Source organism: Eretmochelys imbricata, chromosome 7 (genome assembly GCF_965152235.1).
Source record: "Eretmochelys imbricata isolate rEreImb1 chromosome 7, rEreImb1.hap1, whole genome shotgun sequence".
In the NCBI taxonomy this organism is placed as follows: Eukaryota; Metazoa; Chordata; order Testudines; family Cheloniidae; genus Eretmochelys; species Eretmochelys imbricata.
Genome location: NC_135578.1, coordinates 19,026,643 through 19,054,417, shown reverse-complemented (window position 1 = coordinate 19,054,417; position 27,775 = coordinate 19,026,643). Strand labels below are relative to the sequence as shown.

The 27,775-nt window shown below is 42.4% G+C and overlaps 2 protein-coding genes across 6 annotated transcripts in view; both read right to left on the bottom strand.

Moving 5' to 3' along the window:
* Nucleotides 1–223: 223 nt before the first annotated feature.
* Nucleotides 224–7,692, bottom strand: RHO (rhodopsin). Its single transcript, XM_077823416.1, has 5 exons — nucleotides 6,215–7,692; nucleotides 4,379–4,547; nucleotides 4,057–4,222; nucleotides 2,271–2,510; nucleotides 224–1,181 (listed from the first exon to the last, which is right to left on the bottom strand). Exons 1-5 carry the CDS (start codon nucleotides 6,777–6,779, stop codon nucleotides 1,059–1,061), a joined length of 1,263 nt encoding a protein of 420 aa, XP_077679542.1. The 5' UTR covers nucleotides 6,780–7,692; the 3' UTR covers nucleotides 224–1,058.
* Nucleotides 7,693–13,249: 5,557 nt separating this feature from the next.
* IFT122 (intraflagellar transport 122) overlaps nucleotides 13,250–27,775 on the bottom strand; it is a 50,082-nt gene continuing 35,556 nt past the window's right edge. For 4 of the 5 annotated variants that reach the window (XM_077821823.1, XM_077821821.1, XM_077821824.1 and 1 more), the window contains 10 exons: nucleotides 24,071–24,173; nucleotides 22,679–22,819; nucleotides 21,523–21,620; nucleotides 20,831–20,931; nucleotides 19,402–19,567; nucleotides 18,269–18,380; nucleotides 17,543–17,671; nucleotides 16,474–16,553; nucleotides 14,591–14,755; nucleotides 13,250–13,838 (listed from right to left, as the gene is read on the bottom strand). In XM_077821823.1, coding sequence (XP_077677949.1) covers nucleotides 13,749–13,838; nucleotides 14,591–14,755; nucleotides 16,474–16,553; nucleotides 17,543–17,671; nucleotides 18,269–18,380; nucleotides 19,402–19,567; nucleotides 20,831–20,931; nucleotides 21,523–21,620; nucleotides 22,679–22,819; nucleotides 24,071–24,173 — 1,185 coding nt within the window. In that variant the 3' untranslated portion in view covers nucleotides 13,250–13,748. Of the gene's footprint in view, nucleotides 13,839–14,590; nucleotides 14,756–16,473; nucleotides 16,554–17,542; nucleotides 17,672–18,268; nucleotides 18,381–19,401; nucleotides 19,568–20,830; nucleotides 20,932–21,522; nucleotides 21,621–22,678; nucleotides 22,820–24,070; nucleotides 24,174–27,775 lie in introns of those variants that run through there. The other variant, XR_013346647.1, reaches the window with a different exon arrangement.

Below are 27,775 nucleotides of genomic sequence, written 5' to 3'. Positions count from 1 at the left end.
GGGTTGCTACCTTTCTAACTGCTGGTAACCAGACCCTCGAGGCCCTGCCCCCTTCTCCACTTCTTCCCCAGCCCCTTCTCCACCTCTTCCCCCCAAATCCCCGCTCCTGCTCTGCCTGTTCTCCCCAAGGCCCCGCCCCTGTCGTTCGCTCCTTCCCCCACCACTTGCTGGATCGTCTCCACCTCCCTCTTCTCCCCCACCCCTCATCTACCCCAGCTGGGCTCCCTCTGCTCTAAGGCTGGGACGGGAGCTGCAGCAACCTGACAAGGAGCCTCCTGGAGGTAGGAGATGGCCCCAGCTGAGCAGGAGCTGGTGTGGGTTAATGACCAGGTGCTTTCCCCTGCCTTGCGGTAACCAGATTTGTGGTGTTTGGTCAGTACATCTGACCAGACACTGCCTGGTCCCCTTTTTGACTGGACTTTCCAGTCAAAAACCGGGCACCTGGCAATTCTATATGGCACCCGGACACAGAAGCCAAAAATCAGATTGTCCAGGTAAAAACCCGGAGAGGTGGCAACCCTAGCCAGTGCTCACTAGGTTTCATGCACCCCCACTGATCCCAGCTTTGTAACACGGGTATACCTCATCCCCTGCTAGATTGCTGTATCTTGGCTCTTTACTATGGGCTTTCCTAACCATGGCCCCTGTGGTTCGCATCCAGAACAGATGCCATGGTAGGGATGAATCCACAAGGCTGCAGCCTTACTCATCTTTTCCATTCTGTGAAAGGAGAACATTCGCCCCTCTGTATGAAGCTAAGGATCGTGACCCAGATGTTTGGTCAGTGTAAATGGGGATAACGCTATACAAGTCAATGGGTATACACACATTTACACCAGCTGAGGAGCTAGCCCTTTGTATTTAATTAAAAAAAATATGTACAAACTTGTTCAAATGATTTCTATTATCAGAACTGAAAAGTCCATTCTGCTGGGTTAACTGTGAATCACATGCAGGCGGTGGTGATGGTGGACACGACTACATGCATGCAAATGGGACTTGCGCATCCTTGCTGACAAGGCATGCCAGCTCTGAGATCAGCAGCTTCCATGAGGAATCTATGCAGGAGAAACCTGGCTGGTGGAGACTGAGGAAGTCTCTGTCCTGGTGCCAGCAGAAGCGTCGTCGTCACCAAACAGGTTCTTTCCACAGCAAATGGTGGTGATCATGCAGTTACGGAACTAGAAAAGAAAACAATGGCGGCAGAGGTAACCAGCCGATGCAGGCAGTGTGACAACTGTCAGCCAACCCTACGCATTGTGAATATCCTTACATTAAATGCATCAGTAATGCACCGGGAGGGATTTTTGACTAAAGCAATGAGGGGGGAAATTCAAGGAACTGTGGCTAATGAAGATGCTCCTGGATTAGACCAGTTCAGGTCTATTGATATGTCCTTGTAAAAGTCTGCACACCTTGGGAACAATCTAACTCCCACTGAAGTCAGTGGAAAGACTTATCGCCAGTGGGACTTGCATTGGATCCCTTAGCTGAACAATCCTGTTTAACTGAATGGGGCTTCTCATCTGAGTGAGGCAAGCATGAGTTGACCCTTGAAAGATCACAATTTGTTAACAGCTCAATATTCGATTAAAATAATAAAAAAATGCTAAAAAAAAAAAGGGTAACCAAAGCTCATGTTTTGCAGTATGAGATGATCATACCAGGGATCTGGAAGGAATTTCTGCTCCTGATATAGCATTGCACAGATGGCCAAGTGCATTTTGGGAAGGCTTTTTGTGGACTAAGTTGCCCTAAAGTGCCAGGTGCTGCTCATTATTGGAGATAGAATAGTAGACTTGCTAGACCAATGATTTATTCGCTCTGCCAAATTTATGTGCTTAACCTTTCCCACTTCCTAGAGCTAGCTACAGCTTCTGTTCAGGATTACCTTAACCTTACTGAGTATTCTTGTTATTGGCTCTGTTAGACTAGTGCATATCTACTGAATCAAAATGGTTGCACCATTGTAACTGAGAGCAGAATACAGTCCTAGATATTTAACTAAATCAACGCATTGATCATTTCAAATAGACAGTCCTGATGACTTACATAAATCTACTGAACGCAACTGGAATACTAAAGGATAGCAACACAATGATTAAACGTCCCTTTTTATGACAGAACCAAAATTGCCTTGAAAAAGCTCCACTTGTGCCACATTGAGCAAAAAAGAGCTTTAAAAATATGATCTAAGTGCTATAACTCTCTGTTAGCTATTAAGAAATTAATAAATAAATAAAGAAGAAGACCAGAGATTTGCCACTTACCTGTTTGTTCATTACAATGTAAATCACTGGGTTGTAGATAGCAGAGCTCTTGGCAAAGAAAGCTGGGATGGTCATGAAGACAGGGCCAAAGTCAGATCCCTGGTGGGTGAAAATGTGGAAAGCGACGCTGGCATAGGGGACCCAGCAAATGAGGAACGCAATAACCATGATGATGACCATGCGAGTAACTTCTCTCTCAGCTTTCTGAGTGGTGGCTGATTCCTGTTGCTGAGCTGCAGCCTAAAGAGATAAGACCACTGAAATGATGATGGTGCTGCAGGGGATAGATTGGGTACTCCTGAGGGAATTCTGCACTAAAAAAATAAAAATTCTACACACAATATTTTAAAATTCTGCATATTTTGTCAATAAATAAATGTGGAGGCTCCAGCGTGGCAGCGGGGAGCACAGGCCACCGGCTGCATGGAGGTGGGAGATCACCCTGCAGCCCCGACTGGGACATGGACTTGGTGGCGAGGCTGCACCTGACCCTGACACAGTGCAAGGGCCAGGCCTGCCCCAGAAACCCCGGAGCCCTGTCCCTCCACGCCAGGTGCACCAAGGTAGTAAGTGAGAGGGATAGAGTCTCACATGCATGCCCAGCCTTGGCCCCCAATCCCAGTGTGGGCAGGCAGGCTCAGCCCAGCAGGATCCACGTGTGGAGGGGCTTAGTGTGGAGGGATCCAGGTGTGGGGTGAGAGGGTTCTGTGTGGGGCAATCTGGGTGCAGGCAGCTCAGGGAGGGATCTGGATGCACAGGGGCTCACTGTTGGGTTCTGGGTGCAAGGGCAATGGGACTCTGCAGAAAGTTCCTGGTGAAAGTAGCTGGGGCTCAGCGGGGTGGGGGTCTGGTGTTGGGGGATGGAGCTCGGCAAGGGGGGGTCTGTGTGTGGGGGTTCAGTGGGGTTGGAGTCCGGATGCTGGAGGAATGGCGCTTGGTGGGGTGAAAGTCTGTGTCCAGCTGGTTGGGGATCAGTGGAGTGGGGGGCTGGGTGCAGATGCAGGGTCCAGATGCAGGGGAGAATTTTGGGGGGGGGTCCAGATGCACAGAGAGCTGGGCAGACAGGGGAGCAGCTCCCTGTATAGTGACCCCTCCCCCTGCTTCTGAGGAGCCAAGGGGGCAGGAAGCAGGTGGAGGGTCCAGAGCTCCGGCAGCTGGGGGAGGTTTGTGGGAGTGGGTCTGACCCGGCCCCAGCCCTAGCCCCGGCTGCTCCTTGCAGGGGAAGAAGTAGGAAATTCTGTCCTTCCTCACCCCTAGCCCAGGTGGAACTAGCAGCTGAGTCCGGCACAGGGTAGGAGCCACCAGCAGGGGCATCCCCAGCCCTGCCCCCACCGCTCTGTGGTGATTTACCTCTCCGCCAGCTGCTCCAGGAGCCCTAAATGATGCACCCGTGCTGCTGGGGAGGGGCGTGTGACCGCTCTTACAGCTTCCATTTGCTTCCCCACCATTTTCTATGGGGGAGGAAAGAAATCTGCGGGGGACATGAATTCTGCACGTGTGCAGTGGTGCAGAATTCCCCCAGGAGTATCTGGGAGACATGCTGAAATTGACTGTCCAGGGAGTTTGTGAAGGGTTTAGGGGTGTGATGAGCTACAAACATCAAATTCACATCACCATAGCTCCCCAAATATCAGGGTTGATTAGCTCTGGGGTTATGGTTCATTTCACTACAGGGATGGAGCCAGCTGCAGAGTTCAGATCTGGATCTGAAATCTCCCAGTATTTGTGGTAGGGGAGAATAGGCTTCAGATGCAGGTTTTTGGTCATCTCTAACAGGTCTACCTACCTCTTTAACAGTGCAAACCAGGCGCCCATAACAGAAGGAAATGATGATCAATGGAATGAGGAAATGAACCACAAACATGTAGACGACAAAAGATTCATTGTGGACCTCAGGTTTCAGAGTGTAATAATCAATTCCACATGAGCACTGCAAGCCCTCTGGGATGTACCTGCAGTTAAACCAATGAGATTAGTGTCTGCCCTTGAACTGGTGAATGAGGTTGCTTTACTTGGAATGCTGCTACAGAAATACGTAAAACACCTCATTAGCTGCTGCTAACACCATGCTAGCTGGGGCATCATTTCAGAAAATGTTCAGTCCATACCTAGACCATCCAAACAATGGAGGAGCAGAACAGGCCAGGGCCATGACCCAGGTGAAAATGATACCCATGAGGGCATGGGTCTCACTAAATCGGAAGTTGCTCATGGGCTTGCAGACCACCACATATCTTTCAATGGCCAAGACGACTAGGGACCACAGAGCTATTTCACCTGTAAAAGAGAGAGAAAGAGAGAGAGGCACACATAGACCGTTACCAACAACAGAAGAAAAAGAAAACGCATAGCCATGTAAATGAGTGCTTTTTATTAATTCTAAGGCTAGAAGGGACCATTGTGATAATCTAATCTGACCTCCTGCATAGCATAGGCCATAGAACTTCTCCAAAATAATTCCTAGATCTGGTGACTGAGGTTAGATTAATTCTTATGTTATGATTTCCACTGAAGTCTCTAAATGGCAAAGAAATCCAGGTAAGGTTTCAAGGAATGTTAGTATCACAGATCTGAATTAAAATATAGTAAGGAACACACAAGTATCTTATTCTACTATTGATCATTGTACCCATCATTTTGCTAGTGTTTTGTGCCCTACTGCATCATCCTATCACATGGATGAGCCCAATCTCTCCTCTCCACATTTGTATCTCTACTTAAAAAATCCATGAGCCAGATTCCAAGAGGTAATGAGCACTGACAATTCCCACTGATTTCCACCCACGGCTCAGCACCTCTCAGATCAGGAGCTCTGTTAGTAAGGGCATTTAAAAGGTGACCTATAATGGAAGGGAAATTGGGCTTGTGCCCTTTTCGCCTTCTTTACAATGGATAAAGAAGGCTGGAAAGGTTGTTGTCACAACAGCCGTATTTCTTTTTCCTGCTTGTTTATTTTGTCATAGATGTAGTCTTGTCTACACACGAAGACTATATGGTAACTGGAGAACTGATAAAATGACCTCACAAGACAGATATCTGAAAACTGAACTGAACTGAGATGGGAAGGGTTTTTTAGTCCCACAGTTTAGCCTAAAGCCTGATTGATATTGGAAGAAAGGATGACTTTGTTAAAGGCTAAGTAACCCTGCCTCTTCAATGAGAGTTCACAACAGACATGATCTGAGATTCTCAGAAAGTCCTCAGGCAACACCAGGGAAAACCAGATTTGTTATTTCTAAGGTTAAAAGAACAAGACAAAAAGCATACAAACTGAACATTTTAAAATCTGTTGCAGGTCACTTGTCAATCCTACACTCTACATTTTTCAGGATACTCACTAGCTAAACTTCCCCCAAAGTGCTAAAAGAAGGCAGAAAATCATGGGGCTTTATTTCTTCTCCCCCATTTATTTCCTGCCTTGAAATATCACAACGTTAAATTAGTCCAAATTACAATGCAGTTTCTCTATTCCAGCTGCCCTTTAGAGTGCACACTGAAATGATCTGATTTATCTCTCTTTCCTAAAATCTTGAGGAAAACCCAAAAGGCGGAGATTTTAAAATTGCCTCTTGGTTATTTACACCTCTCTATTCCAGCTGCCCTTTAGAGTGCACACTGAAATGATCTGATTTATCTCTCTTTCCTAAAATCTTGAGGGAAACCCAAAAGGTGGAGATTTTAAAATTGCTTCTTGATTATTTACACCAAATACCGCTCTTGAATGGAAGCCAGAAAACGCAAGAAGAAAGATGAAGACAGTGAATAACATGGAAGCGAACAGTTCTGAATGACATCAAGCACCTCAACATGAAATGGGAAGATTTGGAGAGAAGGCCAGTTGACAGGCAAGGATGGCAAATGTGGGTAGCCCAATGTACAGCAAAGCACAGGATGGACTAAGGTTTAAGGTAAGCATTGGTTATTTACACATGTAGAAAACTTACCACCCAGTGTAGCAAAGAAGCCTTCAACGTTGCAGCCAGTTGTCCCAAATATAAAATAGCCATGCATTGAGGTGTACATGGTGGTGGTGAATCCTCCAAAGACCATGAAGAGGTTAGCAAAGGCCAGGTTCAAAAGGATGTAGTTGAGGGGTGTCCGGAGTTTCTTGTGTTGGATGGTGACATACAGAGTCAGGAAGTTGACAGGGAAGCCAAGAAGAATCAGCAGAAACATGTAAGCAGACAGTACAGAGAACTTCCACGGGTCAGCTAGGTAGTACTGAGGATACTCAAATGGACTCCGTACTATCCCTGTCTTGTTGGACATGGGCACATAGAAATTTGGCCCCTCTGTTCCATTCATGGTTGCAGTTCCAGAGGTATTTTTGGTCTTACAAGTAAGTTTTGCTTCCTTTGAGGCTCCCCTCTTGAAATTCACCTCCTTATTAACATTTGAGCAGAAGCTGGCTATACTATTCTCAGCACTGCAGCCTTTATAAAGTGCCACCTTGGGTAAGCTTCCAACATCAGTGTCAGCATGATTAAGGCTTATGGTATTATTGATCATAATAATCCAAGCTAGGATTTCAACTGTTAATTGGCTTTCCGAGGAAGGTGTTATGGTGACACCTGTTTCTGGGTTGCAAAATGGTTACCAGAGAATATTGAACTTGTATGGCTAGATTCACAAAAGGACTTAGGCACTTAACTATCACTTCCATTGCCTAAATTTTAGCATGAGGCCCCACTGGGGTTCCCAAAACATCCAATCAGCAGCCACCAAACCCTAAACTCACTTGGCACCTAAGTTTTTGCAATAAAAATTCCCAAGGCATCAATAAAAAGGAAAGGAAGTACTTGTGGCACCTTATGGCACCTTAGAGACTAACCAATTTATTTGAACATAAGCTTTCGTGAGCTACAGCTCACTTCATCGGATGCATACTGTGGCATCAATATTTTCACTTCTGGGCATAGGCACCACAGACCCATGCCAAGTGTCCCGACACCTAAGCCCCAGAGCCAGGCATGAATGAGGGGAAAATAGGCATTTCTCCACCTAACTCACCTGCAGGACTGGATCCAGTAAGCATGGTCTGAGCTCATCTATGGCTCAGTCCCTCTATAGGTGAGCTTACACAAGATGGCAGCAGAGGACGAGCCCCTTCATGACTTTTAGCCAACTGGGGTTGTGGGAGACCGCCAGTTTAAATTCCTCCACTTGAGGGGGAAAGAAGGGATTTGAACTATAAGCTGCCATCTTGTAGGAGAGTGCGTTCGCTACGGGGCTATGGGCTATTTTGAGATGGCAAGCTCTCAGTCTCCTGTCAAAGCTGTTCCACTGTGGATAAATAATTTTAAGAAGTCATTGGAGGAGAGGGACTGGATCCTCAATCTCCTTTGCGCTAGCCAGAGGGCTACAGAGTCTTTCTCATGTTTGCATGCTCTCTCTCTGGCCCAATGGGCCTTTCATTATTTAGCCAAAGTGGAATCGCTTCAATGGGAAGAGTGAGGGAGTCCCCTCCCCCGCCATCTGGCTATCCCATTACCCAGTGGTTCAAGCACTCGTCTAAGAGATGGTGGATCAAAGTTAATCCCTTCACCCACTCAGGCGAGGAGGGGGACAAACCAGGGGTGTCTCACATCCCAGTGAGTAAGGTTGCCACCTTTTCCCAGGACCACCCCTTTTTTGAAGTAGCTGTCCTGGGAAAGCTGTACAGGGTGCTCAGTACACACTGCCAGCTGCCCAGTTTTATAGGCTCAGGACCATCCTGGCGATCTCAATCTCTTGTACCTCACAGATGGCAACCCTACAGGTGAGTAATCTAACCACTGGGCTAATAGTTATAAGGGTGGTGCTCCTCCTCCTCCCAACTCTCTTCCCCTGGCTTCTTGCTAAAATGACCTAAGTGTGTAACCTCAAGAGGGGGTTGGCAGCTGAGAATCCCAACCAGGGGGAGTTTGGCTTTAGGTGCCTAGCATGGACGTCTAGGCTCGGTGTCTCTCATTGGCTAGCTTAAACAGGGACCCCCTAGTGTTTTTGTGGGTCCCATTCTGAGGTGCTGTTTCTCCCCATTCATAGAAAAAGGAGCCTAGATGCCAGCAATTTTGTAGCTGCCTAAGAGTGTGGTGGGGCAATGCTCAGCATCACCACACCCAAGTCCCTTTGTTAATCTATAACACACACAGAGATATCACGTACAGAATAGAGGGAAAACCAGACACCAGTATAACCTCTGCTTCTGGTCCCAGCTCTGCCTCGTGCTTGCTGCGTGGCCTTACGCAATTCACTGAGGTGCAAATTTTCAGAACTGATCGCCAAGATCGGGTCTCTCCATTTTTGGATACCCCATTTAGAGATGTAGGGCTGATCACCAGTAGCTTGCATTGACTTCCCCTGGATTGGTAGTTTTCAGCACTTCTGAAAGCTGGATCCCACATAGCTAAAGCAGGGCAGTCAGACAACAGAGGTACTCAAATGATAAGTCATTTTCATGGGCAGTAGCTGCTCTGTGCCCTGTTGCCCCAGCTGTGTGATGGGGATCATAATATTTCTCTACTTCCCAGGGGTGTTGTGACATTTAATTTATTAATGGCTGCAGAACAGCCATTGGGTTGCTTAGGTGGAAAGCACTAGAGAAAGCTGAAATATAATTATCAGCAGGGGTAGGTGTGTAGTAAGTATTTCCTACTGTAAGCATGTCCAGTGTCCCTATTGCACTTTCTTGATGTGCTAGCACGGTGGAGGCAGTTTGCAGGGATGAGCTTTGAGCCCTTTTTCTCCTCCTCAAAGGAATGCATAACTTGATGTAAAAACCACATTACCTACGGTGGGGTGGAGGCTGAATGACTCAGGGAACTGATAATGGGATATGCAGCCTTTGAACTCTAGGTTACCAACTGGAGCTTGGCCCAAGCCCTGTTATCGTCTGAAAGCTGGTCTGTGGCCCATGTGAAATGAGATGGCAGTCTCAGCATAGTTCCAGGCAGCCAGATAGCTGCTTCATAACTGGCATCCCAGCTGGAGTCTTGACAGCAGAGAGGCCAAGGACTGACTGAGCTAGTTGTTCTATGATGCCTACAACCTTTAGCCTACATCAGCCACCTGCCTTGTCTGCCCTAATATTTTGTGATAATGGGAGAAATGAAAAAGTGAAACATTAACACCTGTCTCTGGGTCTCCTGTTGTGTCATCTTCTCAACTCCTTCTGGCAAAGCTTGTCTTTATTTGCTATTTCTACAGTACCAGGGGCAGGGCTTAGCAAATAATAATTCCCATCTCCCTCTTGCTCAGGGGTGAGGTGCACATTTGGCAGGGCCATGTAGCAACTCTCACAGAACTAATGCTAATGTTCTGTTTGCTCTGCAGGAAGTCAGGGGACTTCAATCTCTTGAACTATCACTCTGAAACCTTTCTGAAGCATCAACTTACTAAATTGATAAGGCAACAATAGCTACAGGGGAATCTGCTGTTTGAAACTCCCAGATGGTCCATGCTTCTCTGTTTATTCTCAGTGTACTGAGAGGGAAAAGTAATTATTTAGACTGAAAAAATGTAATTAGACATTGGTTGTTTTTAGGTCTACAGCATCCATGGGACAGTATGTGAAGGGGGGATGAAAACACTGAAGTTAACAGTAGAGAGAGAATCTCTTATGGAGAACGCAATTCTCTCAAGTATCATACCACCCTTATTCCTACTACTTAAACCCAAAAATCTATTTTTTTCCTCTGCCTTTTTATTACATTTTGTTAGTGGTAAACAATATAAACTTAGCCCTTAACATTCAGAGTGCTATATAAACATTCACTAATTCTCACCACTCCAGTCAGCTAGACCAGGATCATCTCCCCAGTTTTACAGATAGGGAAGTAGAGGCTCAGAGGGGGCATGACTAGCTCAAGGCCATACAGCAATTTTGGCTAGAGCTAGGATGCTGGGCAATGCCTGTGTCCCATCCTAGTCTTATTTCTCCAACCCAAGCCCTTATAACTGGGTTAGCATAGTATATACAGTTTAGTTGGGAAAATGGAGTAAACAGACTTCCTCCTGCATCAGCTTCAAACTCTAGCCCTTATGTTAAAGAGTCAGTGGAGGGATTTTGCTCAAGTTTTACATCCAGGAGGTGTACAAACATTTGGTCTCAGGATAGACCATGCATGGAAAACTTCAGTCCACGAGGGGAATGTCTCATGGTCATAAATGTTCAAAAATAGATGTGTTAACTATTTATGCTAAATAATCTGTTCCACCTTGTATCTAGCTGTCACTTTCCCCAGACCTGAAGAAGAGCTCTGCGTAGCTTGTCTCTTTCACCAACAGAAGTTTGTCCAAGAAAAGATATTACCCCACCCAGCTTGTCATTGAAAACAGTGTCATACCATCACGGGAATTGGAATGCCTCACAATATCAGAGGAAGACTAGGGTGCATATAATATAGTACTTGAACTAGGAAAATGCACACTTGTGACATTTGTATAGACGAGGAGACAGTCTTTCTATACACTTATATGCAAACACCATGTCCTCTCTAATATATTACCCATTCCAAAAACTCCACCTCTATGAACTTTTCTTGTTTCCAAAGCTACTTTCAAGTTGTATTGCAGTTATCTAAGCACCAACGTACTTGTTAGCACATATACCTGGGCACACAGTAGGATTAAAGGTTTATCCTTCCAAATATTCAAATTTGTCACATTAAGCTTTGATGCAGTAAGCCATTGCTGAGATTGCAACTGCTGTCCACAGCTTAGAGCCTGAAGCGCGTCACAGATAGCGAAGGCAAGTAATAGTAGGATAAAAGAACAAGCATAGGACAAATTCCAGAAAGTGGTCTATGCTGCTATCCACACCAGGTCTAGTGAAGGGTAAGTGGCTGAAGGGACGCAGAGGAGGAAAGGTCATTTTTGGTACCATCTTGTAAGCTGATAAAACTCTAAAAATAGAATCATCATGATGTGTTATTGTCAGAAGATGCTGAAGTTACATAAGAACAGCTTCAATGTCACAGGGCAAATTGGGACTACTACAGTAGTTTAAAAAGTCATAATACATTGGCCCTAACATTTATTTACACATCATGACTTACTTTTACACAGCATCTTTCCTCCAGAAGGCACCAAAAAGCGCTTTTCAAACATAAAATGCATCTACGGTCAGAAAAGTGGGTCTGTAAAAAAGGGAAACCTCTGTGCTCAAAACATTTTCCTCGCCTGTCATTACAAATCATAGCTACTTATTTTTACTGCTTTTCACTCCTGTTGGCTTTGCAAAACCAACACAATTATGGGAAAACGAGCTAGATTCTAATTCTGGCTCCCGTATCAAACAGAACGGTTTATTAATTCCAACTGCAGTCTTCATTGCATACAGTAATTTACAAGCAAGCAAGCAAGGTCGGGACTTTTAGATCAGTATATTTACAAGGCTGGTAGTCAGAACAGCATATTTTTTTAAAGTGTCAAACAAAATTTGATCCAGATTCACAGAGATATGGAAGCCCATTGAAGCTATTTTTTTTTTAAGTCACTTTTTAGAGCAATTTAAAGTACACATAGAAATCATTTCAATCACCACTGAAATTCAGCTGCCTCTGTGGTAGCTGTTTAACAGCATGCAGAAACACTGTCCAACAGTTTAGGACAGTAAGCAAAGATTAATATCATATTCCTTTGAAAACACAGGGAAACTTGTGGTAGGCATGATTATAATAACCATGTATACTGTGTGCACACTCTTACCTGTTATCTACATTTGACTAAAAATAATGAAGAAACCTATCACTTCTAGGTCACTCGCTCAAATTCAGCCCAAGTGGTTACCTACCCATAGTTGTTACCAGCTAACTGCTTGTTCAGTGGCCTATTCCGAAGTCCAACTATTAGGTTGGTGCAGTATACACATAATGAAAAATCATTCCCTCAGTTAGCGTCCTATAGGGCAGTATTAGCAGAAAAGCAGAGGACCGAACAGGAATGCAAGATGAACTACTTTCTCTCCTCCTAGAATTGCTCCCCACAGGTGAGGGTTGAAACATAGTGGTGGAGAAAGATTGCACAGCAACTACTCTTAGGGCACATCTTCACTGCAGAGTTAACTCAGGTGATCAGCACCTGCACTAGCCTAGCCCAGACGTGAGCAACCACGCTGTGAAGCCATGGTTGAGTTTTTAGTCCACCCTTGTGCACATACCTGTATGAGGCTCTAGGACTTCTGGGGTCATATCACATGGTTCTTAGCGCTACAGTAAGTTGTGCTGCTCTGATTCTTTCCCAGTGGATTGTGGGAGAACGTGTCTGTCCTGGGCACACAGGGGAAACTGTAGGATGGCACTGGAAAGCTACCAGTACCTGAATGGTTTAGCCTGTGCACTCCCTGAAAAGTGGGTGGATTACCAGCCTGAGTGTAAAATGCGCTCGGGCTTTAGCCTTTCCCCCAGGATGGGCCAGCTAGCCTGGATTAAAATCAGCACCATACTTGGGCCCGAGGTTGTGTGTTTAAATGGAAGCCAGGTTAGGAGCAACACCTGAGCAAGAGCCAGAGTTAATTTTGCAGCGAAGACAAGCCCATAATGTACCTGTTCTGTGGCTAAATAGGGGCCAGCCTTTACCTTCCATGCCTGTCAAGCTGGCACATTTCATGAACCCTCCAATATATTCATTACACCTGATGAATCGGTGGCTTTTATTTTTTCACTAGGAAAAAAGGTGAGTTTTTAATACACATTGGCGAACACATACTAAAATCCCAGTAGACATGGTGACTTGATTTGAAATGTGTTAGCTGGTCTATGTAAAACCTGGTGGGGAGGTTAGGGTTTACCTTGACCAGTTGACACATATTAAAACTACAACTTGCTTTGTCCACACTAGGGTTTTAATCATGTGTTCATTAACGTGTGAGTCAATATGTGTAAGAGCTCCTAAATGTAATGCTATTCTCTGCCAAAACGATATAAAAGGTACATTCCCATTGGGAAATTCCATTTCAGAGAAAGACTGCAGCAAATGCTCAAAAGAAAATAAAACACTGATGCAAAAACTTCCCCTTTTTATTTCAAGTTCTGTCAACAACCAAGTACATATTAAGGACCAAATTCAGCCCTGGCATAAAGAGGGGCAAAATCAATGAGGTCAACTGAATTATCTCAAGGCTGAATCTCACCCTAAAACATTCCTATCGAATCTGTGGCACACTGGCAGGTTGCCATGATAAACATAGGACACTTGAAAGTAAAACTGGAATTTTCCTTAAAAATATATATGTACATTTTTTTCCCATTTGGCTCTGTGGTTATATACAAAACAAAGAGCAATAAATAGAAATTCTGTAATTACATTGCTCATAAAAATAAAATTTCATTTGGATAGGACACAACGTGACATTTAACAGTTTCTCTTTTTCCACTGCTTATGAAACATACACAGAGTGAGAAAATATATGTAACAACATAACCAAACTGTTAAGAAAGCTTGATTAGTTTGCAATGCATTTCACTGTGATAGCAGAAAGATCTCTTGGATGGATCTTTTTCACTGGTTTGACTCATCAATTCTTCTCCGACAGTATGGACAACAGTTATGCTGGAGCACCAGGAGCTCATAATCCTCTGAATGAAACATCTGTGAATTAGGAACAGATTTAGGCGTATCTATTACACTGTTACTGGCTCACATCTAGGAAAAGGAAACTGAGATGGAATGGTTTTGCTAGGGCTCAGAATACCTGATGCTACTGTTACAACAGAGTTCATGTTTCCACAATAACAAGTAATTTACAGCTGTTTGTAACAGCTATAATTTGGAATATAAGAGCAAATATTTCATTAAAGAAGTGTGGAGGCTATGGAAGTCAGTTCACCCAACCAGTGAAACCCAACTGCTCTGTGAGAAAGGAGGGTGGACTTTAGGATGCTTTCTCTGCTTCCACATAACCAAAAATATCCAAACTATTGAATATTTTGAAGAAAACATACCTGCGGTGGGGGAACTACAAAGAAAAAAAATCATTTTACTTGCTGAATGCCCCCACTAAACCAGGCTATAAGGTTAGAAAGGCAGAGAAAAAAATCAATGTTTCCCTTCTTTTAGTTCACTTTAGGACTTCTTGAGTGGCTACAATTCTTGCCATCACTGTGAAGTCCCCAAATACTTCATTCTACAAATTCAGTTACCACAAGCTATTCTGAAGCCAGCCCTTCTGGCAAGGCCTATCCTCTCTGTATATAGCACAGGGCATTTTGCTCTCTTTATTTACTATTCAGGACTTCAGAAGGTATGTATCGAGGGTTAGAAATTAAAGTATCAGGGTCATTTCAATTAGCTTCTCATTAGGAATGAGTTTTCAAAGACCCCAATGAAAACATTACTTATACCTGAAAGCATGTTGGACACATGGTAATGGAAGCGTCTGGTAGCAAGGACCGGAAGTATTGCCACTGTAATGGCTTTGGCCAGCGTTTAATCAGGACATCCCTCCGGCTCATTGACCGGAGAACTGCACGATTCACTATCACAGGAACAAATTCTGAGCCTCCTTGCTGCAGCATTTAAAAAAGAATGAAGCTTAACAATTGCAAAGTGTTTTAAAGATGACAAAGAGCGGAGTGCTATTACTCAGTAGAAAGTGCTAACACAGAATAGGCCTGGATTCTGCTCCCACTGAAGTCAATGGCAGTTTTCTCACTGTCCTCAGTGGGAGTAAGCAAGATGTGAGTAAAGGTATTTTCACTGTGCTTCACTCATTCCCATCAACACAATTTTTTATTTAAAAGGAAAAAAAAGCCATTTACAAAAACTTCCCTGAAAATGTCTATTCTTAACTGCACCCACCCAGACCCTGAGCTATCTAGAGGACAGTCCCCCTGCCGCTTGCTGGAACACCAGACTCCAGATGGACTCACCCCTGCCCCAGCCATCTAAAACTGGGGTATAAAGAAACTCCTTGGAGGAGTCCACCAGAAACTCAAGCTGAGCAGGGACATTATGCACAAATATGACATCAAAGCCCCACTGCTGTCTACAGCTTTTTCTCCAGACATTCTCTCCCATGCTGACTGGCTGTTTGCTCCAGCTCTATTGAGTTTCTTTGCCTCACTCCACCTACTCTTAATACTGCTCCCTCTTCTCCTTTCCGCATTCCTCTTATCCCTGTCCCTCTACCTCCCCTCTCTGCAACGTCTCTTCTCCCTTCATTTGCCTCATCTCAATCTCTTCCCAACAAATGCCCATCCAAATAAATAATGAGGAAATAAAAATATTGTGGAACTAACATGGTATTTGCAAACTATCACACTGATCATCTGCTCGTATGTTATATTCTTTCCCCTGCATCTTTCATCTGTCTGGTCTGTTTAGATGGAAAGCTCTTCAAGGCAGGAACTATCTATTACTTACATTTGTAAAAACATGTAACACAATGGAATCCTGATGTTGTTTAGGGCTCCCCAGGCACTAATGTAATACAAATAATAACAGCAATAATACCACCAGGCCTTGTTTAACAATCTTGGCCAGCTGATGTTCTCTGTTACATCAGTGTAAATTCAGAGTAACTATAGTTATCAGATTTACACTACAGTAACATGGACTGCCTATATATGAATATCCTGCACATTTTATACCCTGGATGTCTTGCTTAGAGGCTCTCTCTTGGGCATGTTTATATCTGGGTGTTATGTACACCCGCTACTATGAAAAAAAGTAAAGGGCTGTTCAAACTAACTTCGGAGTTTGATTTTTTAAATCACGTCACATAAAACTACAGTATGCAGAAAACATCATAATTTTTAAATCTGTTTCTGCAGTGAGTGGGTGGGTAGGCATCCCAGGAGACTATTCTTCCATTGATGATGATGAGGCCAGAGAGAGACAGTTTACTTAAAAAAGACATTCAGATAGAATAAGTGGTTCTCCAGGTTTTTCTTTTCTGTGGACTAATCACTTTGTATGAGAAAGATACCATTCTCCTCAACTGCTGCTCCTAGCCTCCCAGTCACCCACTTTCCTCCATTTCTTGAGGGGGTCTGCAGAACACTGTAACACTTTGTAAAGGAGTTGGAGAGGCTGTGGTCTGTTGAGACCTGCTACTAATCGGTAAATGGTCACAAGGAAGGAACTGTGGGATGCCAGCTCAGAAGGAGATATGATAGCATGGAAAGAACATTTGCAGGTAGAGTCACCCTGGGTTTGCTTTCTCCTCAACCATCTTCAGCCTCAAGAGCAGCAACATTTGAAAACCCAAATGAGGTATCCTCACCTCAAAACTCAATTTTGCTGTAAAGGGATCATCCTCTTCGATAATGTCTGTGTTGTCATCAAATCTCAGCCTCTGTGCTCCTAGAGAGGTTTGTTATGGAAGAAACAAGGACACCCACAAAATCAAATCCTCTTATCTTAGCACTCATAGGACTTGTCTTATGGCTTAGTACTAGGGCTCTCACTCCTTGCTCCACCCAACGCCCATCATGTCAGGCAGGCTGGGAGTACTCAGATACCCCTGGAGTAATCCCTAGATTATATGAGATAGAACTGCAGAAGAAACTTACTCTGCCCCAGGAAGAATGGAGTGCCACGCCTCACTAAATAGCAATTGCTGTGGAACAGCAGAGCTTAAAACCACCAAGTTACTAGCAGTAACTAAACTACATAAATGCATGTGACCTTAGTAGTACCCTCATCCTCCATTTCCCTACCCTCCTATAAACATCTAACACCTCACTTTAGTCAACCTATTTTAAAGGCACAGACCATGTCTCTGAGGCATAGACCATGTCGTCTTGTGTATTTGTATTGTATCTACTACTATCAGGCCCCAACTACAGTTGGCACCATTGTGTGCCACAGCAATATAGGATTCTACAAAATAAACGACAGGCTTCAAAGGGAGCCCAATACAGTTCTTCCTTAGCAAGAAAGATAGAACACTGTGATACAAGAGGAGAATAATGGATAGCCCTCCCATCCTTTATAGAAAGTAAAAAAGTTACTTGAAAATAAGTAAACAGTATTATTTTTAACCTAACAATACTTGACAAGGTTATGAAACTGATTTTTCTAAAGAAAACCTTCTAAAATTACCAGGATTGGTTAATATACCCGTACTTTTTTAGTTGAAACAGCAACTGAAAAATAAATATGCAATGGAATTGTACCCACTTATGTCAGCAACGAATCTGTCCCCTAGTCATAAGAGAGAAGCAGATTAAAATGCAACAAAAGCATAACAAATCCAAAAACACCCAACAACCCACAACCAAAAACTCTGTCTTCCAAACTGCCACTCTTTCCCTAAGAAAACCAGAGTGTGTTCTGGATTGAAAGGATACCATCACTTGCCATCTCTTGCCATTTATCCTCTCTCTTATTTAACCTTGGTGCTTCCAGATCAATAAGAGCTACAGCTTCTTCATCAGTGATCCCTTCTTCCAAATAGAACTCCACCAGATGCAATACTTCTAAAGGACACGTAGAAAAGGAGAGAGCAGTTACCTGCAAGAACTCAGAATATCTCTAGCAGGCCTTGCCTAAGTCTTTTAAAGATATATGTGTCCTCAGATCTCTACAGTGGCATTATTCAACTTAATATATCATGTCCAGAAAATAAAGCTTCTTAAAGGATGGGTTAATAAAGTGCCTCATATCTTCCTGGTGCCTCACTACAAAGTAATGCATTCAATACTGCCAGGGCTGTGACATCAGAAGCAAAACAGTGGCTATTTTGCAGCAAAAAAATCTCTCACAGTCTTGGACACCAGAATCTGTTCTATTCAGAAAGGGACTAATTGCCTAGAAAACTGGTGTTCTCCTCCACCAATAAAATGCATCATCTCTGGAGTGGAATGTGGCACTAATTCAGTGCCAGCAACACTAAAGAAAAAGATTTATTTCCCCAAGTGACATTACACAGGAAATGTTAGGGTGGCTGAATTTATTGGGCACCAACCTACTGATTAAATATTGATAGTGTACAATTAACACCAACTAGCTGAGCCTTTGGAGAAAGCAGACTTATCTGCATGGAAAGTAAAACCAATTTTTATATTCCAACGCACCGTAAGATGAAGCAGAGAAGACGAAGGGCTGTCTGCAGTTAATGCACACATTCCCCAGATTATTTAGCAAGGGGTTGTTGGTGGAGCACCTATAACACAAGGGCACAAGCTCCTGCAAAGACAGACACACACAAAGCAGCGTAATTGCAAACAGACCATTCTGAACACAGAGTCTGATTAGGACACACTGCACTGCTCCAGTTTGACACCAAAAGAATTCACAGAGCAGCAAAAAACTGGAGTATAACAATGGTGAAATCAAGCCTTTTAACTTTTGCAAATATTTTTCCTTCTCTCAATAAAACTGCAAGTTTTCCCATTAAAAATAGATGTTTTACCACTCTTCTGATGCACTTTTGTTTGCTTCTGCTGCAGCAGAGTCCTGGGCCACATACACAATGCCAAAAGGATGACTAAAAGTTACTGAAGCAATTCTTTTTGCTCAGAAGTTCGATCAAATTTAGGTCCTTTGATTCATGCATTTCTGTTTTTTCTAAACTGCACAATTATCTTAGGCAGCTCTATGGATTTCAATGGTCTTACTGTGTTTACATTATTGCAGATGGCAAGAAGCATGTTCATTTGCAGTTAAGCATTTTCACAGTACAATTTGTTTTAGTGAGCACCCCATCAAAAACAGTTTTATAGAACACTGCGGTCACACCTCAGCTAAAGAAAAAAAAGAAGGTTTTAAAGCAAGATTTGAGGAAGGAAAGCCATTCAAAGGGTTGGAGAGAGGAACTCTAGTAGATGGGGCAAGCACAAGTGACCTCCAGCTGTAGACAGACATAGAGAAAGACTCAAGTAAGCACTCTGAGGAGTAAGTGCATATGGAATTGAGGGATGGTGAAGCTTGAAGGAACAGAGAGAGCAGCCAGGGAAACAGGGGGATATGAGATCAGAGAGTGAAGAAGGAACTTGTCCATACAGACAGGTCTCATTTTCATTAGGAATGAAGAGGGAGAGAAAGTCTGACATGGCGAATAATGGTGAGAGGATTTTTGTTTCCTGCAGAAATGTAATTACTGCAAATCTGTGCATAATCCATTGTAAGCATCTTTGTGTGTATGACAAAGTAGCCTCTCGTATCAGGTCAAATACTAATAACTCAAATAATATACATCAGAACTTACTTCACTGTCATGGAATGGCTTGGATCGAATTGTCAGGCTGCCCAGCTCAATTGATTTTTGAAATCTAGCTGGGATCTGCAGTCCCTGCAACTTGTCATAGGCATGACGGGCCAATTTATATGCACCCAGAGCTTTACTCTGCTTTGCTAGTGCAAATAATGTATTGCTATAATCAAATTAAGGAACAAACATATATGTAGCATTCAGGAAAAACCACAGTTACTTTTATGCACTGAAGCACAACAAATGCCAATACTTTAAAAGGCCTTAACTAAAGAAATCTGTTCACATAAATGTGTTTACATAAACAAAATGTGAGCGGACTGCTAAAATATCAGAGCGGGTGATTTTTAGAGAGATAAGGAACTGGCCTGTGGATAACACAGCTTCAGTTAATATTCTGACCCCACCAACACTAATGCTTGTAAGGACCATCCCACAAACCGATAATCTGAAACATCAGAATCCTGTTGGCACCGTGTGGATATTTCAGATCCCATGGCACTTTTTCAGGACCTTGCTTCCATGTCTTATACCAAAATGTCACCTCCCCCTTATTTAGTGTGCACCCCAGGGGGTAACAAATAAGCAGAGATGTATGGATTAAACACTCTAAATTCTAAGCACTTTGGGGACAATAATACTATTCTACATAGTTTACAGATGAGGAAAGAGAGGCACAGAGAAAGAAAATGACTTCTCCAAGGTTACAAAGCAAGCAAATGGAAAAGACAGAAGTGGAACACAGGTGTCCTGACTCCCACTTAACTGCCCTATTCACTGAACTGCCCTGACTTCTTTTAATTGCTATTGTCCAGTGCAGAAACAGATATGTTTCAGTGGGACTCATATGTCATTTGTGGAGGACTTTGAAGAGATGCAGCAAATAAATTTGTTAATGAAGCCATGAAAAAATTGGTCTTGTACATGGCACACAGCTACATCAGACCTGAAAACGAGAATGAGAATCTACCATTTAGAAACACACAGCTACATTAGTCTGAGGAGAATCAGAATCTAACATTTAGAAGCAACCATATTCAGAGTTTCTTTCCCAATGCCTTTCAACTTGTGGCTCCTGCACTGTCAATATTTACAGCCACACATTTTGTTTGGAGACTTGCATCTTGGAAGGCACTCCTCTTACAAAGGTGAGCAACATGTTTGATAGTTTATGATAACCTCTTCTAATGTATGCACGTATGGCTAGATGTGCCTAAGTGTGTGATAATTCTGAGGTGTAGATCATCATCTCAGGGATTAAAGACAGCCCCACATTTATTTTATCTAACAGAGGAACAGCATGGGAACCCCTAAAACCAGGAACAAGAATACCCTAATAGTAAGACTATGCATCACTGATTGGTGCCAAGGATTCCCTTCAATTCATATGATAATTTTTGAATTTTGCTTTGCATTGCAAGGATACACTTTAGAGATGCCCAGCGGAGTCTCCTTGGTTAGGCTGTGAAGTAAAAACCTGGAAATATTGAAGAGTGTTTCAGGCAAATGGAAACTGAAGGGCTCTTCCTGTGGTAAAAAAAACATTAAAAAATTTCTAAGCTAGAAAAGGAACACTTCATATCACTAAGCATCAAATTACTTCCGTCATCTCAGACACTACACTGTACTTTTCACACAGTCACAACAATGGGAGAAATGGAGAAAAGATAACAATTGGATTTTGCATGCCCCTCTCTACAAAGCTCATCTTTGCCATTGAAGAAAAAAGGAAAGGGAGAGAAAGCACTTAAAGGATAATCCTGTCCCAACCTCCTCCGTAGGAGTAATGGGCCCAGAACACAGTGGAATCAGTATGCAGATGGGGTGGTGAAAGAAAGCCTTCAAGTCCACATCCACTGTGTGCTGCAGAGCATCTCTCTGCAGAGGCTCTTTCTGTGTCACAGAAAGGTAGTTTGAGTGGTGGAATGGCGGTACATCCAGTACGGTATAACACAGGGCAAAAAAAAACCCGAAACCAAAATTAGATCATTGCAGTGACACCAGCATCCATTCAGTATTTACTTTACAAGTAATTAATTGTTCCTAATTATTCCTGAATTATTTGCAGAAAATGTACCAGCTAAGCAAACAATACAACTGCTAGTGAAAATATCTTACAGTGTATCTGTGAATAGAGTGATAGACATGATAAAGTTCTGCCAAGTGCTGGAAGTGGTGAAACTTCTGTAACATTTCAGTCTTCTGCTGTTCGTTCTCTGTGGGAGGGAAAGTAATTACACCTCTGGTCATTCTATACTAAAACACAAGAGTATTACTCAGCTAGAAAGATCACAATACAACATGGTTGCAGCGTTACCACTTCCAATAGATTAATATACCTGACCAAGTGTGCTACAAAATATGGATTATATAATTTTGCCATTTTATGTGCAACTTTCTTCTTTAACATAAAGCATATTAAGATGCACGATGGTATGGCAAGTGGTTTTAACACAGCCAGAGGTTAATGGCTTAGCTAGAGGTGGAACATATTAGCCTTCCACCACTAGAAACCTGATGCACATCTTTTGAGGTTAAAGTAAAATGTGTTTAATGTCATTCCTTTTATCCACATTAATGTACTACTAAACAATAAACCATTTGCAGTGTCTGTACAGCGTATGAAGGGCTATAGATCAGCACTATCATGCATTAGCAAAACTGTGATGCTTTCTGAAAGTCCAAGTAAACTATATCCACTGAATCACTCTTGTCCACACAGTGCAAGGCAACAGACCATCAATCTCTTGTTTCCATCAACACTCATCTACACCTCATCTTCACCTCTCCTCCAGTGCAATTGATTTAGAAGCAGAGAACTAATGAACACTAACTTTCTTCTTTGGCTGGCTAAAATAATTCATGAAGTGTCTCCCCAGTTAATCTCATCCACATTTAAATATTAGGAGTAGACTACACTATAAGATCATGTTTTATTATTATTTAGCCCTCCAGTCATCACTTTATCCCAGGTGTGAGGCGCAGAAAAGGGGCTAGGGGATATATTGTGGAATTAGGAGACATGGATGTGACCCCATCTTGATTTAAAAATTAGAGTTATCTTGGATTTTTATAAGCACACAGACTAGAGAGATAGAATTACGATATAATGTTGAATTACAATACAGTGCAGTATATAGTATTAGTATAGCAGATTAGTATATAGCACAATTAGTAGCGAGCAAGAGGTTTTAATCAAGCCGTCACGGTTCATTCAATGTTTATGTGCATGCATGAGCAGGTAACAAATTTGAACTTGCTTGTGTTTACTTACCTTGGGCTATATCTAAACACTGCATGGAGAGCATCCAGTAATAATATGCTGCATCATTAAATCGGCTTTCTACCACAGCATTGTGAGTTAGCTGTTCCAGCACTTTTACGGCCTCACTCTGTCTGCCAGCCTTGTGGAATGCTACAAAGGAGACCAAAGCAAAGAAGATTTTACAGTGTGATTATATCAATTAACTGATATTTTTTAAAAATAACAACAGGATATTCATCAAAGCTGGAACAGGATGAAAAGGACTACACTGGTATTTTTCTATTTTTGAAAGTAGTGACTAATGGAAAATAGAAGTATCTGCAAGTACTTTTTGGCTTTTGTATTGTGTCAGGACATGATGTAGGAAATACAACTACCATGTACATAAGTAGCGCGAGGCTAGCTACTTTTAAAAAAAATTTGGACAGAGCAAAATCATCATCCTGATGATCAGACATTTGTGAACAGGGGAAACTGCTGAACACTATGGGATCAAGTCAAAATTCAAACCTTCTAAGGCCTGGTCTACAGCTAAAAATTAGATCAATCTAGCCGTTCAGGGCTGTGAAAAATTTTACACCCTGTGTGATGTAGTTAGGACAACCTAACTCCCCCCTGTAGGTCGAAGAATTCTTCCATCAAACTAGCTACCACCTTTCGGAGAGGTGGATTAACTACACTCATGGAAAAACCTCTTCCATAGATGTAGAAAGTGTCTCCACTACAGCGGCACACCTGCAGCACAGTAGCTGTACCACTGTAGCCACTAAAGTACAGACATAACCTCAGGTAATATTTCAAGGCAGCACTCTTACAACGCTTAACACTGTAGTATCAAAGAATCTAAAGAGGCAGAAAACCCCACAGTATATACTATTTATTAACAGGGTTTCTTTACATTGGCTCCTGTGCAGCAACTGAAGTTCAGTCCTGAATTCCCACTTGGTAAATGTATATTTTACAAATACTACATGCCGATAATATTTTATGATATAAATCCATAAGAAGCAAGGAATTTCATAAGCAAGACTGATGCTCCATCTTGTATGAACTACATACTACCTACATTCAAGGGCAGGGCTCATGCCTTCTTTTGGTGTTTGTTCTATACTCAAGCACAAACTGGGAAAGAAAATCCAGAATTATAGCCTTTTTTATAGATGCTATTGCTTTTGTTAAGTTTGTTATATTTCCTTACCAAATAATAAGACCTCTCTGACAATCAGAATACAACCTCCTGTGATCAGCAAGAACATACGTATTCTCCAGTTATCTCACCCTTTAAAAGGTTTGTATTCTACAGATTGACAGTTCTCCAGGGCAGAGATTTTATCTTCAGCATTTGGAAAATGCTTAGCAAATTTTGCACGCTACCAGCATATAACTCATGTACAGTCCTACCTTTTTGGGCCTCTTCAAATCTATCATTCTCTGCCAACCACTGAGCATAAGGGACATAGACATCATCTTTAAATTCAGGATGCTTTTCACTCAAAGCAAAGGCCTAAGGTACAGAATAAATTCATTAATAAAATATTGCATGGTTTAAGTGAGTTCTGAATAGTGCATGAGATAAATCCTTTTGTTTAAATAAAATTCACAATACAAATATCATTTATACAGAAGGATGAAAATTCCAACCAGTATTTTCTCTAGGAAACTCAAAATTAATGTATTTTAAAAGAAAGGCAATCAACAGCTGTGAAGAAGAAGCTATACTTAGTAACAGTCCAGCTTCTGAACTACAGAAACCTGTGGAAAACCTGAAAGCAATCAATTATTTAGGGGATGGAGTGGGTTTCACAGAACAATACAACGTATTGCTTTTTTAGAAAATATATTCAATAAAAATAAGTATTGACATGTGCACTGAACAATCACAGACTATGCATAACAATTTCAAAAGCACCTATGTGACTTAAGCGTCTAAGTCCCACTGAGCGTTTCAATGGGACTTAAGCACCTACATTTCTGAGGGTAAAATTTTCAAAAGCACCTAACAGCCTAGCACATACTTCATGTTAAAAACAAACAAACAAACCCATAACCAAAAACAAGACTGCCAGTACAAACCATGGCCCCCAATTCTGCAATGCATATGTGTAAGCAGACCCCTGTAACCAAATGCTGTCCTAATGAAGTCAGCTGGGCTTTCCTAAATATAAATCTGATTATAGGATCAAAAGTCCACACCAGGAAAGTGTAAATTCACCAGATCCAGAGTATACAGAGGAAATTTCAGTGAAACGTCACTTTCAGAATTACTAAAACAACACAGCCCAAAATAATAATCCACATTGTGAAAATTTTAGTTAAAAAGGACATCCTTTAAAAATTGGAAGTCAAATCGTACTGCGAAGAATAGACAGGAGCATACACTCTGCCAAGTCAAGTGTGAAAGTTTAATTAGGCAGACCAAAAAAGAATTCAAAGAGCAACTAGCAAAAGACAGAAAACTAATTGCGAAAAAACATTTTAAGTATGTCAGAATCAGGAACTCTGCCAAACAATCAGTGGGGCCAAACTTAAGTGTTAAAGAAGCACTCAAGGAAGACAAGGCCATTTTGGAGAAGATAAATGAATTCTTTGCATTGGTCTTCACAGCAGAGGATGAGAGATTCCCATACCTGAGCCACTCTTAGTTAACAAATCTGAGGAACAGTCCCAGATTGAGGTGTCAATAGAGCTGGTTTCGAAACAAACTGATAAAGTAAACAGTAATAAGTCATCAGGACAAGATGGTATTCACCCAAGATTTCTGAAGGAACTCAAATATGAAACTCCAGAATTATTACAGTGGCACCTCAGAGTTACGGACACCTCGGGGTAGCTAGGCAGCTTCCTTCCCTGGCCTGGGCAACCTTGTGTCCCCCTCCTGGCTAGGGTAGAGGGGGTGAAAATAGCACGTCCCCCTCCCAGCGGGGCATGTGTGTGTTTTGAAAACAGTGCCCCGCCCCAGCGGGGGCAGGGGTTTGAAAACAGCACCCTGGCTTACAGGAAAGCAGCACAGACCCCAGTGCTGCTCCTGCTCTGGCTGCCTTGGGTGAACAGCAGGGGCTCACAGCTTTGCCTGCTAATCTCAGCATCTTCACTTCCTAGCTGTACGTGGGTGCCCCGCACGAGGTGGAGTAGGGGTGGGGACAGGCAGCCCAGATGTGCCTACATTTAAGATGCAATACAGGCACAGTACAGTGTTTGCCTTTTTTTTTTTTTTTTTTTTTGGGTCTCTGCTGCTGCCTGATTGGTTACTTCCAGTTTCACATGGTGTCCGGTTGATCAGTCAGTCCATGACTCTGGTGTTTGTATTTTTGAGGTTCTACTGTAACTGTGGTACATAACCTATTGCTTAAATCAGCCTCTGTACCAAATGACTGGAGGATAGCTACTGTAACGCTGATTTTTAAAAAACATGACAGAGGCAATCTGGGCAATTACAGGCCAGTAAGCATAACTTCAGTACCAGGCAAATTGGTTGAAACTACAGTAAAGAACAGAATCAGACATACAGATGAACATAATATGTTGGAGAAGAGTCAACACCGCTTTTGTAAAAGGAAATCATGCCTCACCAATCTTTTATAATTCTTTGAGGGGCTCAACAAACATGTGGACAAGGGTGATCCAGTGGATATAGTTACTTGGACTTTCAGAAAGCTTTTGACAATGTTCTTTACCAAAGGCTCTCAAGCAAAGTAAGCAGTCATGAGATAAAAGGGAAGGTCTTTTAGTAATTGGTCAAAAGATAGGAAACAAAGGGTAGAAATAAATGGTCAGTTTTCACAATGAAGAGAGGTACACAGCAGGGTCACCTAGGGATCTGTACTGGGACCAGTGCTGTTCAACATATTCATAAATGATCTGGAAAAAGGGGGTAAATAGTGAGTTGGGAAAGCTTGCAGATAATACAAAATTATTCAAAATAGTTAAGTCCAAAGCTGACTGAGAAGAGTTACAAAGGGATCTCACAAAACTGCGTAACTGGGGGCACCAAAATGGCAGATGAAATTCAGTGCTGATAAGTGCAAAGCAATGCACACTGGAAAACATAATCCCAACTATACATACAAAATGATAGGGTCTGAATTAGCTGCTACCACTCAAGAAAGAGATCTTGGAGTCATCGTGGATGGTTCTCTGAAAAATCTGCTCAATGTGCAGCGACAGTCTAAAAAAGCTAACAATGTGATGAACCAACAGGAACGGGATAGATAATAAGACAGAAAATATCATAATGCCACTATATAAATCCATGGCGTGCCAAACCTTGAATACTTCATGCAGATTGGGTCACCCCATCTCATAAAAGATATCAGAATTGGAGAAAGTATAGATAAGGGCAACAAAAACAGGTAAGAGTATGGAACAGCTTCCACATGAGGAGAGATTAAAAGGACTGGGTCTGTTCATCTTAGAAAAGAGATGACTAAGGGGGATATGACAGAGGTCTATACAATCATGAATGGTGTGGAGAAAGTGAATAATAGGCAAAGAAATTAATAGGCAGCAGGTTAAACAACAAAACACAAGAAATTACTTCTTTACACAATGCACAGTCAACCTGTAGAACTCATCGCCAGGGGATGTTGGGAAGGCCAAAAGTATAACTGGGTTCAAAAAAGAATTAGATACATTCATGGAGGATAGATCCATCAATGGCTAGTAGCCGAGATGGACAGGGATGCAACCACATGCTCTGGGTGCCCCTAAGCCTCTGACTGCCAGAAGCTTGGACTGAATGACAGAGGTGGATAATTCGATAATTGCCCTGTTCTGTTCATTTCCTCTGAAGCATCTGGCACTGGCCACTCAGAATACTGGGCTAGCTGGACCACTGGTCTGTCCCAGTATGGCCATTCTTATGTTCTCATGTTAAAAATTTCATTATTCTCCTTGACCTGTCATGCATTTGTCTCACAATTTTGTGTCATGTAGAGCGTATCACATTTACAAAACAGACATATATGCTTAAATATTAGTCAAAAATACCCAGAGACACCCTTATCAGTAGGGAAGTATTAGTCTCATCCTGATTTTACAGACGAAAAAAAAAAAAAAAAGAGTGAAGCACAAAGGATTTAAGCCTACATTTTCCAAGAGTGGCGAATA